At 49.1% G+C, this 15315-nt stretch overlaps 1 protein-coding gene across 1 annotated transcript in view; it reads right to left on the reverse strand.

Annotated features, from left to right (window-relative positions):
* Positions 1-15315, reverse strand: part of ELOVL2 (ELOVL fatty acid elongase 2) — a 76835-nt gene that overhangs the window by 23932 nt on the left and 37588 nt on the right. Inside the window, exons 2-4 of the mRNA XM_047797132.1 lie at positions 11382-11445; positions 6544-6731; positions 2643-2720 (exon numbers count right to left, since the gene is read on the reverse strand). Coding sequence (XP_047653088.1) covers positions 2643-2720; positions 6544-6731; positions 11382-11445 — 330 coding nt within the window. The remainder of the gene's footprint in view (positions 1-2642; positions 2721-6543; positions 6732-11381; positions 11446-15315) is intronic.

Below are 15315 nucleotides of genomic sequence, written 5' to 3' on the forward strand. Positions count from 1 at the left end.
TGGCATAGGCCGGTAGCTGCAGCTCTGATTCAACCTCCAGCTCGGGAATGTCCATAGGTAGCAAGGTCCGGCCATAAAAAGATTAAAGGAAAAAAAAAAAAAAAGGATTCTATTGTCTTTTATCAGTAGCCCATGTTTTTTATCATGGACATCTTCAAATATTCACAGGAAGAGTAAGTAATACAAACACTCGGGTTATCACTGAACTTTAAAATTTTCAATACAATTCCAATTGTGGAATCAATTCTATTTCCCACCATTTGGGGGGGGAGTGTAACATAAACTGTCTTATCTATAACAACTTCTTTTAGCTAGGGAGACTTTTTAACATAACCACCAAAACACTATATGATATCTAATAAAATTAACAATACTTTAATATCTAATAGCCCAGTCCATGTTCGAATCCATCTGATTTTCTCAAAATATCTTTTTATAGTTGGTTTGCTTAAATCACAATCCAAACAGCATCCAGCTTCCATTTGTTTGCTGTGGTTCCTAAGTTTCTTCTCATCAGTATCAGTTCCCTTTCCTCGCTCCCCTTTTTATTTCTTAAACTAGACCAGATGTGCAGAACTCCTAGCATCATGGATTTGGATGACTGTTTCTTCCTAGTGTTGTTTACAAGAATATAGTTGGACCCTGAACAAGGCAAGGGACTAGGGTGCTGACCTGATGCACAGCTGAAAATCCGTGTAACTTACAGTCGGCCCTCCCCCAGCACAATTCCCACGGGCTGTATGATACAGTAGTGTTTAGTATTGAAAACATTCTGCATATGAGTGGACCTGCATGAGTCAAACTCAGGTAGCTCAACGGTCAAGCAGACTTCATACACGGTTCCATGTACTTCCGACAGAATCACATCAAGAAGGACCTAATTTTTGGCTGTGCTACTGATACGCAGATGAACAGTGAGCTTGAGTGTTAATGACCAGTCATTACGAAGTTTCCGTTCCACTTTCACCCAGTAGTTTTATCATTTACAGATGGCTGCTGTCTGGATCCATTATTTCACCACAAGTTGCAAAATGGTGATTTTCAAATTCTCTTCATACTTGGGCATTTTTTTCTTCTAAAGAGAAGACTTCATCTTTAGCTATTTGGAAACTTACATAGGAGAGGTAAGATAAATGCTTCCCTTTAATTTTCTTTTTCTAGAATGAGTTGGTGTTCTAACAACCTTCAAAAGGTAGCAATGATGTTTTAAAGTATTTTAAACTCATGTTTTTTAAAATAAACTTGATGTCAGCTTCCTTTTGATGCTCGCACTGTCCCCCTGCTGTGGGAGTCCCTTCGAGGTGGCTTTCAGATTTTCCTGCCGGGACCCTAGTGGTCTTGGACAGCTTCTGGGCTTCCTCCGTCACATCCAGGCTTCTTCCCACCCCAAACTAGGAGTCAGCCAGATCTCCTGGAGCCCTAAACCCTTCTGGTGAACTGTATATAGAGAGAGCCATCTGGGTACTCACTGCTGGGTTGTCAGATTCTAACCAGGCCTTTTCTGTAGACAGAGCTAAAAAACACATTTGTTATAATAAAGTTAAGGAGTTCCCGTCGTGGCAAGCGGAAGCAAAGCTGACTAGTATCCATGAGGATGCAGGTTCAATCCCTGCCCTCACTCAGTGGGTTAAGGATCCGGCGTTGCCGTGAGCTGTGCTATAGGTCGCATGTGGCTCGGATCCCGCATTGCTGTGGCTGTGGTGTAGGCCAGCAGCTGTAGCTCCAATTGGACCCCTAGCCTGGGAACCTCCATATGCTGCAGGTGCAGTTACTCTAAAAAAGAAAAAAAAAGAATAATGTTAATTCTGATATTTCCAATGTGAATCTGTAATAACTGAGTTTTAGTTTAATTTTTAAATTTTCCTTGTTTCAAATTAGTTGTAATATTACATTATGTACTTTATCCTAAGTGTACCTACAAGCATCTCACAAAAAGCAATACCAATATTTTTATTAATAATAGCAGGCTCTCGAACTGCTGAAGGCTGTTAAATGCCCCTCACTAGGGATGTGCAGGCAAAACTCTGTGTTTTAAAGTCACTTGACATAAATCTTTTGGTGGTTAAGTCAACAATATATGGGTGTATTAATTTTAGTTTATTTCCAAGATTTTGGGGGGAGACTGCCTTGCATTCTTTTCAAATTTGTTTTATAATAACATAAAACATCTAATGGCTCTGAGATCAGATAAAAGACAGGGTACATTCAGAGCAGCCCAGGCTCCATTCCTTTCCCCTCTGCCTTGTTCCCCCCCACCACCCACCAAAAACCATTTTGTTAGCTTATTGGTTTATTCTGCCACTGTTTCTTTTTAAAAACATCCGCAAGTACACACTCATATCATTTCTTGCGCAAAAGGCACTGTACTACAAGCACGGCCTGTGGGTTGCCTTTTTCCACTCAGCTACATCCTGGAGCCTCTTCTGTAACAGGACAGTGGTCACCTTCAGTCAGTCCACTTTGCAAAGGGATGCCCTGCGTGGATGTGCCGGGATTCAGTGGGTCTGCGCCCCAGGTGAGTATTTCCTAGAGGACGGCAGCAGACCCTTTCTCAGCTACCCCAGCCTCCACCTCCCACCTGCAAGGAGAAAGCAAGCCTTCTCTCCTTTGCAGTGGCAAATGGTTACAGACGGTTGACTCACCCGGATGTCGGCTTCCCCTGCACTGGTTAGATCCTGACACTGTAAGTTGTAGCCTCCTTCCCAACTGGAGAGAATAAGCTGCCAGAGAAACAAGAAAGGAGAGGGGAAAAAAAAAAATCAATGCAAGAATATGGACAAAAACTAAATTTCCCATTCAAGTTTCTGATTGGCATCTACTCAAGATTGAGTTCTTCCCACACTGAGCCTGGCTTGATCTTATCCCCAAGTCATCAAAGGATCTAATTCTTGCTGTTAAACTGATACTAATGGTTACATTCCTCAGTTAACATAATTTACTTTGAATCATTACATCCACCAAAACCAGAATTTGGCTATCATCTGAGTAACAAAGTATTTTAATGTAAGAACTTTATCTCATCATATGTCCTACAAGATGTAGAATTAAATGTAAAAAAATGTGAAGAAACTACACTAAAATCTTAACACTTTATATTGCCTTATATATAATATTTATCTTACTTGATAATCTCAATTTTATGAACTACTTATTACCATTTTATAGATATGAAAACCAGGGCTCAGAAAGGTTAAATCATTTTCTTCATTGTATTGATGCTACATGGTCATCTGTCATTTGTGTGATCATAATTGATTAATGTCATCATTATGCTCAAAAAACAGAAAGCTCTATAAAGTCTCTGCGTCCCCTTTTTGCTCATCTCTGCCTCTACGGTTCTTCATCCAATGCCTGGCAGGAAAAAGTGCTCAATAACTGTGTGATGAGTGCATTATTCAGGAGCCCACGGCTAGAAAGTGGTAGAACAATGATTGGATTCAGGTCTTCTAGACAAGGAGTTTGGATATGAGAGCCTGCAATTCTCTGTGGCCTATCAGAAATGTATAAAGGTACAGATCTGTTAAAACACACAAACTGGCGAGGAACAGGGGTAAGTGAATTGAGCATTAAGATGAGATGAACTATTAAACATACTGCAAATGTCTTAGAACCGTTGTTTTCTCTACTGTCCTTATTTACTCCTCTTTCCTTCCAACAAAACACCTTTCAATTAACATCATGATAATTACAGAATATCCGGAAAAATGAATCCGGTGAAAGCAAAAGAGACTGAGCTTGCCTGAAGGGTCTATTACAAATCAAGTCACCCCCAGAACCCCCACTCCCAAGTGTTATGTGCTTGGTTCTCAAGTAGGAACCGGTGACAGGCCACAGGGATTCAGGAATACCTAAAAGTGTAAGTTTTTTGTGTGCATTTTTCAAAATAAAGTTGCTTAACTTTGTGCAGCAAGAGTAATTAAAAGCCTCCATGGGCAGGCTGTAGCTCCGCAGTAGGCGCTCCAGCATCTACTGTTCAGTGACAACGCAGCCGTGGGAGAGGGCGGGTCATCTGTTACGTTACCCCATGGCACCTGCTTTAGTCAGATGTATCCAGGCTGTCCCCTCCCCCTGGCACCGCCACAGGACTATCTGACAAACTAAACAGCAGGCGCAGGCAGCCAAGCCACCGGACGCTCTGTCTGCCTCATCCCGGACCCTTCCTAACCCCCTGGCTGGGAAGGTTCCAGGAACCATCCAATCCACGTGCTGAAGAAAAGGAAATCAGGCTGCCACAGAGAGTTACAAAGGTATGGGCTGACTTGCTCCAAAGTACGTCTAGAAGCCAGTGGCTCCTCCCCGTCGCCACCACCTTAATCCAAGCCTGCTCGCATCTGCTGACCCTAGTACCGTACTCCTTTCCTAAAAGGACCCTCTGCTTCTACTCCCGCCTCCCAACACACTCTGAGTCCCTTGTCCATGGAGCAGCCAGAATAACCTATTTAAAAAAGGGAGATGATACCCTCCCCCATTAAGATCCCCCAATGACTCTTCGCTACACTTAGAAGAGCCGCCAAATTCCCGTCTAGGCCCTAGGTAATCTGCCACCTGCCACCTGGCAGTGGCTCGGTCCTCCGTCCGTGGTCCTGGCCGCACTGCTTCTTTTCCACTCTTCGACAGCTCAAGCCTGCTGCTGCTTCCAGGCCTCCATGCCTGCGGCTCCTGCACCAGCCGCTCCCCAGGTCTTTCCCTGCCCTGCTCCCTCTCATCACAGCACCTCCGCAGAGAGGCTTCGCTCCCCCTCGCACGGGGCCCAGATGCAGTCTGCGCGGCCCACGGCCTCGGGGCGTGTTTGCGGGAGGGTCAGTAACCCCAGGGGCGGCTTCCTGGCCTACGCCTGGGAGCAACGGGTTGGCAAGGTTGGGGAAAGCTGTCTGTTGGCTAGAGTCCACCCCCGACGGCGCCAGAGAGAAGCCCTGGGCCCTCAAAGAGGTTACGGTTAGAAGGCTGGAGGCCACAAGGCCGGTGGCTGTGAAGCCAGGGATGGACAGTGGGGGAAAGAGACAGCGGGTGAGCAGGAGCCCAACTCAGCCGACGGCGAGCTCCGTGCAGAGGCGCTTCCTGAAAGACGAGCCGTGGACGTGGCTGTTCAAACACCAAACCGTCATTCTGCTTCCCGCCGATGGTGACTCATGTCCACCTGCAGGCTGACAAGGCCCCTTTGCAGCGACCACCTGCTACCCGTGCTGGTCGGTGAGCTCTTCGAGGCGAGAAACCACACCTGACCAACCCGGCCTAACGGAGCAGGTGCTTGCCCCTCCTCCCACGCAGGAGCGAGGGAAGGACAGACATCCAGCTCCATGGCAATGCTAAGCTGCCTGCGGTCCTGAGCCTGACGCCTCTACGGTTACTGAGCGCGGAGAGCTGACACTTGAGGTCGGGGCTCTGCCTCCACTGCACCAGCACTTCCAGCAGGATTAGCACTTCCCCGTGCTCAGGCCTTCTGGCTGGCCCTTTGGACGCACTTGCCCCTTCTGAGAACCACCCAGGGACAGGTGACTGTTCCTTTGTTATAGGAAGGAGAAACCCACCCCTATGTCGCTACCTTGCAAGCTCGTGCAGTGAACTACAATTCACCCGCTAGGGAACCTAAAATAAAAATTCCCCTTGAGAGTCCTGGTGAGGCAGGGCGCACCTAGTGACACAATTTTAGAGCCGTCAGCACAGCCTTCCTGACCCCAAGGCCCATCTCCTGCTCTCTGATCCTAAAAGACCACAGCTTCACCACAGTCATTCCAGACAGTGGTTATTCGCCGCCACTGCTAGAACAGTGCACATTAGACTAAGGCACAGATTAAACTCTCTGGGTGAGAGGGCTTGTATTTTCGGCGAGAATTTATTTTCGCTTAGACTCTGAGGACACCAGGAAGGTGCTATTGATTATCAGCCATCGATAATGTCCATGAATGATTTGAATTTATCCTAACTTTTCCCTAAAACGACATTGCTATGCTTTCAGTTCTCTTTTCTCACGCAGGCTCATTTAACACTTCGATTTTCTCTTGGAGAAAAGGACAGTGGCCTTTGGTTGTCAGGCAGGGCAATTGTTAACGTGTTCCTTTTCTTGTGAAAATGACTTGCTTTGGCACAAAGGCTGGGCTGGGCTGGGCTGGCTGTCACGCCAGGCCTCCAGCAGCCAGTCCTGAGGACGAAGTGTCCTCAAAAGCAGGGCGTCTCCTTCAAGGGACAGCACATCTGCATCTCCGTTCAACAAAGTGCATTTGATAGTTAACCTTAAAAATACTCTTCCTCAATAGCTGTCTATTCTCAGGCAAACCAGGTAACTTTTCTGAGCCTATAAAATGAGGAACGTGTATGATTTTTAAAGGACCGTTCAAATCCACGTTGTGATTTTAAGTTACAATGAGAGACTAAAGACTACAGAAATAGTTCAAGTTAGAAGCAAAGCCTTCTAGACTTTGGGAAGGAATGCTATCAGACGCTGGAGGAGGTTCTTGCCAGTCAAGGACAGTCCTGACAGCAGAGGAATTGCTTCTCCAGACCCCCTCGGCTCCTCGCTCCAGCTCTGGCTGCGCGAACACTTACCTCTGCCAGCATATACGCGGAGAGAAGCGTGATTCCCAGATTATAGAAGGTGAGGAGCCCCCGGAGGGAGAGGGCAGGTCTGCTCTTCATGAATCTGTTGCCCAGCCATATGGAAAGCAGGTACAAGACAGTGAGCACAAAGGTAGGAAGGTAGGAGTCCAGCATGAACCACCCTCTGACTCGAGAATCTGCAAAGAAACACAGTAAGCAGCTGAGGAGCAGCCTGCATGCGTGGTGGGACCGCACCACAGATGGCGGGTCTGTACCCACCAGGGCAGCACGGGGGCCCACTGGCCAGGCAGAGGCAAGCGGGACCTGGGTGCTAGTTCAGTCCAGGAAACCAGTGGGGACCAAATCGTGACACAAGGTTCCATGGAGCAAACAGGGCTTAAGCTGAACGCTGGCCTGAGTGACAACGACAAGCAATGAAGTGGAAGTAACAGCAACAGTCGAGGGTCCAACTTTGGAACGGTGACTGCATTTCCTCTAACTCAACAAACATGAAGCCTGTCATGCCACTTTAGAGATGTAAACTCAGTTCAGAAAGCATCTGTACTTGCAGAAGGCCGCACACAGCAGTTGGTGGCTGAGCCGGGAGTGGAATTCACAAGACTCTCGGCCCGATTAACCTGCCTCCCGAGGAGAGGCTGTGAGTGGGCGGGAGAGAGGCGCATGGACACGGGGGTCTAATTCCTAAAACCCACACTCCCTGGAATTTGCTTCGGATCACCGAGCGTACATCAGGGATGGTTCGCAGTTTGGCTGGAACAAAGAGAGCAGTGGGATTACAGTAGGCCAAGCAGGAGAAGCTAGAGATGGCAAAGGCAGAGCCTCAGAGCCGAGGATTCAGAACTGAAAGCAGAAAAATCAAACCAAGGACCCAAACCTGATCACAGACCAAAAAGATAAACTGTCATGAGGCCAGAACCTGGACACCAGTGCCCCTTACTCTGGAGAGTGAAGATTTAAAACCTGAATGAAACACACATAGTAGACCTACACTATAGTTACTAATTCAAAAATAACTTGGGGAGTTCCCTGGTGGCTCAGCAGGTTAAGGATCTGGTGCTGTCACTGCTGGAGGGTGGGTCGCTGCTGTGGCGTGGATTCAATCCTTGGCCTAGGAACTTTTGCATGGGGCAAGTGTGACCAAAGATAATAACAATGAAAATAAAGAAAATAACTTGGGCACAAAATGATTTTTGTTCTCTGTTCTGCTCCTTTTTGTTGTTGTCTACAGAGAAAACGATTTGGCCCAGAATGCTGCTGTTTCTGAGCTCTGTAAACAGAGCTGCAGGAGCTGGTTCCTCCCTGCTCCTGGTCCCCCCAGCCACCCACACAGTCCCTGCCCACGTTCTGCTCCCCCAGCCCCGTCCCCCCCACCCCCTGCCTCTTCACACCCCACCCCCCCCCCGCAGAGCGCCGTTTCCTCGAGGAAGGTGTCTGCTCAAGCTCTGGACAGCCACTTCCTCTGTCCACTTTGCCCATCTGTGACGGAGATGAAAAGGTAAGAAAGGGGCATCTGTGCCACCCACCCACGACATTACCCTTCACACAACTGCTCATCATTATCTGCCATAAAAGGTTGTGCCGAGTGAAAAGACTCTGAAAGGGGATGGATTTGTGTATGTGCATGGCTGACTCACTTCGCTGCACAGCAGGAATTATCACAGCCTTGCCAACCAGCTCTACTTCAATAAAACCTCAGGAAATAAATAAAGCTCCGTTTAAAAAAAAAAAAAAGGTTGTGTGCAACGTGCCCCTTCCTCGCGTTCCCCTCTAAGCCGACGGATCCTCTTGTGCCAGGTCAAGGCCCGGCCCCGTGAAGGGAGCCACCTGCCACTGCTCTTTCGTAATGACAGCTCCCTGTGTGCACAACAACACAATTACCATTTCACAATTTACATTATTCTCATGGCTACCATACCACCGTAATGAACATTTACTGAGCACTGATTTTGTGCCACCCATTGTTACAAAGGTTTGTACGTGTATTAACTTACTTAAAATTCTCAATCTAATTCTATAGAGGATTTTTTTTTTTTTGGTCTTTTTGCCTTTTCTAGGGCCGCTCCCGTGGCATATGAAGGTTCCCAGGCTAGGGGTCTCCTCGGAGCTGTAGCCGGCGGCCTACACCAACAGCCACAGCAACGCCATATCTGAACTGCATCTGCAACCTATACCACAGCTCACGGCAACGCCGGATCCTTAACCCACCGAGCAAGGCCAGGGATTGAACCCACAACCTCATGGTTCCTACTTGGATTCATTAACCACTGAGCCACAACGGGAACTCCTGATATTATTTTTAACAACTTTATGAAGCTGTAACTGATACATAAAATCCTGCCCATACTTAATGTGTACAATCTGATGAGTCTGGACACATGCAATCATCCATGATGCTACCACCAGTCAAGGTCAAAGACAAATCCATCCTACAGGTGGTATTCTCCCGCTTGTGACTGAGAAAAACTGTGTAAAAAGAGAAATAACTGGCTCTCAATGGCTACCCTACCTCTTGTGACGGTGTTAGGGGTTGAACTGTGAGCTACCCCCCCCCCCAAAAAAAGATGTGCTCAAGTCCCAACTCCCGGTATGTGTGAATTTAATCTTATTTGGAAATCAGGTCTTTGAGGATGTAAACAAATTAAGATGAGGTGGGCCCTGGGTGGTAATCGATGTCCTTATAAGAAGGGGTTAAAATGGAGTTCCCATTGCGGCTCAGCAGATTAAGAACCCAACATAACATCCATGAGGATGCAGGTTTGATCCTTGGCCCCACTCAGTGGGTTAAGGATCCCACATTGCCGTGAGCTGTGGTGTAGCTTTTGCAGATATAGCTCCGATTTGACCCCCAGCCTGGGCACTTCCATATGCCGCAGGGGTGGTGCTAAAAAGACAAAAAAAAAAAAAAGCTGGGAACAAATATTTGTAATATTATCTTTGAGACTTGAGAAGTTAGCTCTGTGTCTGAGTCACGTGCGTGCCCACAACAATCTCTCCTGATGGTACCAACGTGGCGTAGATAAAGTCACCACAGGCTTGGGGACACCTCTAAGTTTAGCAGGTGGCCTGCCAGACAACTTACACGTGCACCACTTTCTCAGAGGGGAAGAGGACGCCTCACGGCCAGATGCCCTGCCACCGGGGAGGTCACCTGGCCCGGCCGTGACTGTCCACCTATAGGCTGCCTGCTACAAAGGAAACTTCCATAAAAGTGACCAAAGCTGAGCAAACAACTGCAACCCTATCCTTAACTAATCCCCAATCCGTGTAGTTCCAGGTCACAGTGATTGTATTGACAGCAAAGTTCTGTGTGACCTTGGCTCGGAGCACTGCGGGTTAACTTTCTGGTGGAAAGGTCAAGTTGAAAGCTGGTCACCCAGAAGCCCAATGCCCTCCATGCTACCCACTAAGGCTCAGGCAGAGAACATGTCGGATACAGCAGGTGGCGAGCTCCGGGCATCCCACGCTGCCTGCCCCGCAGGGTGATCACAGAGATACAATGGAAAACAGAGCAAAAGCCAAAGGCAGTGTGAACACTCCTATTTTCAAAGCTCTTGTACAACCTCGGAGTGTCATTCCACTAAGGCTCTACAGTCACTCACTCACTGGGACAACAGGCGACGAGCCTTGCAGAAACTGGGGCGTGGTCTAAATCCCCTCCGTGATTCTGTTTCAAGATTCTGAGAAACAGGAAAACCTCATCTCTCCCCCCCCCGCCACACACACACAATAACGGTGAGGAGACAACGGGGGATTTTCCAGCTCTGTGACCCAGCAAGGCTCGAGGAAACCACACACGCTGTTGAGAATGTATTCACTTGTTTGCAAAATAGATGGCGCCTCAGAGGCTCCTAGGACTGTAATACGCCCAGGAGAGAGCAGTCCTGGTTGCCGCCCTCGCGGGAGAAAAAGCTATTAATAAAGTGAGCGAAGGAAACAGCCAGAGGCTGAGAGAGAGTGAGACGAGGCTGGCTTTAGCGGGCAGGGCTCTGCCAGCCGGTCAGGGACAGCTCATCTGCGAGGGTGACGTCCAGCCGACACCTGCTGCATGAGAAGGAGATGACAGGGTCGAGGGAGGGGGTGGGACCCGATGGGGACGGAAGAGCACAGGAAAGACTTTTACAGATTCGAGGAGGCCCAAGGTGTCTGGAGAGAGAGGAGAGGGGCGCTGGCCGTCAGAGAGGCAGCCGGGGCTGGACCACGCCGGGGTGCGTGGTCCGCGCTGCGGCACTTGGCTTAGATCCTGAGGACACGGGGAAGACACGGGGTTTTTTCTGGCTGCGCCCGTGGCCTGCAGGAGCTCCCAGGCCAGGGATCGAACCAGCGCCACAGTAGTGACAATACTGGATCCTTAACCCCCTGAGCCACCGGGGAACTTGACACTGCTGAGCTTTAAGCTAAAGGACCACATAATGGGATGTAGGCTTTTATCATATTATTCCAGCTGACATTTAATAAATGACGAGAAAGAAGCAGACAAGGTGGAGGGAGGCCCTGCCGAGGTCAGAGTGACGGGTGAGGGAGGAAGGGCTGGGAGCAGAGGACGCCCTCAGAGGGACTCTACTGCCGCAGGGAGGGGCAGAAGGAGGGGGATGTGAGGAGTGGGGGACCGGGCAGGGCTGGGGAGGAGAGGAAGCAGCAGGCCTAACAGGTGCCAGAGGCAGGAACACGCCACACGCGCTGCTCCTGTTCCCGCTCCCCCCGCAGCCTCTGCGCATTCTGGGAGGAGGAGGTTGAGGGTGGGGGGCAGGCCAGGACCCCAGACACGGCCGACTCCCCTCTCACTAAACCGTGCGCCTCCACATTCAGTTCTCAAGCAGCTCACTCACCCCGAGGTCCAAACATATTGTCCAAAAAAGCATTGATTTCATCATCAAAGGCCTTTAGATGCTCCTGAAAAGACAAAGGAAAAGTGATTTAACTGGGGTTCTTTTGACTCTCTCAAAACAAGTCGGTGACAATACATGGCTGACGGACCTTCCAAAGGTCCTGGCCCTGACGACCTTTGCCCGCAGAGACTTAAGGACCGTCAACCAGCACATGCAGCCTCATCGGTCACTAGCCTGGAAGGATCTGGAAGCAAATAATTCCTCTTTCATTTCCTTTGGCAGGAGGAGCGCCGGAAGACAGACTTGGTACCTTTAAACACTGAAGGGTTATGAACAGTCCCTTTCCCGCGAAACCACTCAGAGACATAAGCTTTGCCACAAGCAACTTCTACGGCTGCCGCCGACAGGGTGGCGTGCAAACAGCAGGGACAGTCTACACCTGCAGGACACGGCTTCATTACTGATGACAGTTCAGCTCAACTGGACTTCACAGAGCTGAAGGGAAAGCCATAAAGACTCGTTTTTCCAGCAGGGGGACAGCTTTCTCCCCCATTACCTTTCTACTTTGTTTTCAAAACATTTTTCACAAACTAGCATCCACTCGCTATGACAGTAGAGTGTCCCTGGGGCACACCAGGTTAGGTCCCACTGCTATAACAGGATTCAGGTGGGGGGTGCAGAGAGCTTCCACTGAGAATCTTAAGGCAGATTGAATGGCCGGCTGCTGCCCCTTGAGTTGGCTCCCCTCTGCACTGGGCTGCTATTCTACTGCTCAAAACACCTGCTCAGGTGCCCCCACCCCTGCTAGAAAGGCCCGGAATAGCTCCTTGGGCAAAGGCAGAGAAGACGGGCACCGCCGTGTTCCTGCGAAAGGGGTCTTGGGCCAGGACTGAGGGCAAGTGGACAGGGCCCCGGCTATACGTCAGTTGAGTAGGACAGTTCTCAGGAATTTCACACAGAACATTCTCTGCAATCAAGAGCTGGGATACAGCCAAAAGCATCTTATTCTCAAAGAAAACATAAGCGCCAAAGAGGAGGATTACGTTGCTAGCATCTGAAAAGACATGCGCGTTGGTGACAGGCACACACCGTTTGCACGGCTCCTTGTTCGTGATGTTGATCCCGAGAGAAATCTGCAGGAGACTTAGGTCCCTGGGACCCTGAGGAGGAGGAGGAGGATGAAAGACGAGCCTTTAGCAGCACCTGTTGCTCGCTGACCAGGGTACTGGGACCTTTCCTCTTCCCTGATACCGCGTGAACAGCATCCGGGCTAAACTAGGTGTGGAAGGGCTCAAGCAGGGTTTCGACGTTCGGTTTCCACGACGGACATCTCAGGAGACCTCCAGACCCGAGAAAGGCCAGGTACCTAACATCTCCGCGTGGCCATCAGGGCGGATGCGTCCCGAGGCCTCTCACTCCTGAGCAAAGAATGTTAACCCCACGGACAGGTCGCCCTCCTGACAAACAGCAGTGACATCTTCATTGCCACATCTACCTGCGGTGTTTAAACTTGTCCTGTTTGTTTGTTTGCTAGGGTCCAAAATCCATTTTCCATCTGCAGGTCTAAGAAAACTCTAAAGGTCACAAAACTCATATTATTTCTATCATCATGCGGAAATTTTCAGGGGAGAAAACAAGTAAGAAGGGACGACCTGAGGAGAGGGCAGAGAATGAGAGACGAACACGAATGACTTAGTTCGGTCACGAATCTACTGATTCATTAACCAATTATCTGGACGTCACTCTGCATCAGCATCACGTTAAGCGCTCAAATACGAAGTCAGATGAGACATGGTCCTTTCTTCCCCCACAAAGACAAGTCGTCAGGGATTTCAGATGGTGCCCTAAGTATGATGCGGTGTTTATAGGAACATTCTAAGAGCAGAGAGGAAGGAAATACTATTCAGCCGCAAAAAAGAAGGCTTGCCATTTGTGACAACACGGATGGATCTTGAGGGCATGATAAGTGAATAAGCAAGACAGAGGAAAAACAAATACTGTGTGATCATGCTTATATGTAGACTGGAAAAGAAACACAACAAAAAAACCAAACTCACAAATACAGAGGATGACTGGAGGTTCCCAGAGGTGGGGGGTGGGAGAAGTGGGTGAAGGGGGTCAAAAGGTGCCCACACTTAGTTATAAAAAAAACTAGGTCGGGGGGTGCCATGTGCAGCATGGTGACTACAGTTAAATATTACTCTCCTGCATAAATCAAAGTTGCTAAGAGAGGAGATCTTAAAAATTCTCATCACAAGACAAAGAAACTATGTGTGGTGACAGAAGTTAACCACACTTACTGTGGTGTCATCTTGCAATATATGCAAGTACCAAATCATTGTACTGCACACCTGAAACAAACAAACAAAAGACAGAGAGGTAGGAAATCTCATTTAGATGTCTTAAAAAGAGCTGCTGCTGCTGCTGTTGCTTTGTTTTCTCTTTTAGACCTGTACACGTGGCATAGGGAGGTTCCCAGGCTAGGGGTCAAATCGGAGCTGGAGCTGCCGGCCTACACCACAGCCACAGCAATGCTAGATCCGAGCTGTATCTGTGACTGACACCACAGTTTGTGGCAACACTGGATCCTTAACCTACTGAGTGAGGCCGGGGATCGAACCTGCATGCTCACAGAGACAACACTGAGTTCTTAGTCTGCTGAGCCACAATGGGAACTCCCCATCACTGAGTTTTGAAAAGACTCCAGGATGCTGTTTAGATGGAAAAGCATTAGCATGTGCACAAGCCCAGAGGGATGGCTCGCTGGGAAATGCTGATGGCCAGGGTCTCTAGTGACCTAACAGACAGAAACAAAGCCAAGGCTGGGAAGGTCAGAAACCTAAAAACCACGACTTCTGTGGTTCTGGGGTATTTAACAGATAGTGGGGATGCAGCCTAAGAGGACAATGACATCGGAAGAACAAATCCAAGTTCACCCTGGGTCTGTAAAAGGTACTATGAGTACTGCGCTGGTCCATCAAGGAAGAACCCTTAGCAGAGGATGAGCGAGCAGGGCGAGGCGAGGGTAACGAGGTTAACAGCTGGGTCCTGGGTGTCTAAGTGCAGAAGCATGCTGGGCATGCTCAGGTGACACCATCCCCTCGGAGCTAAGAAACACCAATTGCAAGCAGCACGTAATGCATCCAACCCCCATCTCTTGAGAGCTGTTATGTACATAAGACTTCGTCAGACAGGGGAAGAGAAAAGGGAGCGAGTGCTCACCGGAATCACTTACCGACAGCCTGGAAAGCGAGCCAGAGAAAAAGGCAAACAGCCAACAACTGAGAAGAAGGAGACACGGAGAGCGGCCCCAGCGACAGCAGACGGCACAGTGAGCAGGACCTGTGCAAGGTGCCTAGAATTCGGACTGCAAGAGAGAACAGTGCTGTCCTCAGGCCTGGCAAGGGGGCTGCTGCTGCCCTCAACTTCATTCTCGGGAGGAGCCCCCTCTGGCCATCCACTGGCCATACCCCCCGCCCCCCACACAGGACAGACATTCTCTCAGCCAAGGGTCCTTCTTTCCCCCAGAAGATGTTCCAAGTTTCCCAGGCTCCTGAACTCTCTGCCAAACAGCACTTCTCCGAGCTCACTTCTAGAACAACTCGAGTGACTTCCCCTTGCCCACGTCATCAAGTCCCCACTCCATGACTGAATTCCGTCTGGGCCTGTGCATAGCAACAGCTGAGGCACAGGGAGACTGCAAGCAAGTAGGGCCTTACGCAGACGCACAAATGCATGTCCCTGTCTGCTTACCGCAGACAGTGAGAATGCAAAATGGCACAACCGTACTGGGGAACACTTTGGCAGTTTGGTAAAAACAAATATTCACCTACCATGTGAACCAGCATGCCACTTGCAGGCACCCAAAAGAAAAAAAGCATGTACCCATGCAAAGACTCGTACATAAATATTTGTGGCAGGCGAATGGATAAAC

This window comes from Phacochoerus africanus, chromosome 9, assembly GCF_016906955.1.
Source record: "Phacochoerus africanus isolate WHEZ1 chromosome 9, ROS_Pafr_v1, whole genome shotgun sequence".
NCBI lineage: Eukaryota > Metazoa > Chordata > Mammalia > Artiodactyla > Suidae > Phacochoerus > Phacochoerus africanus.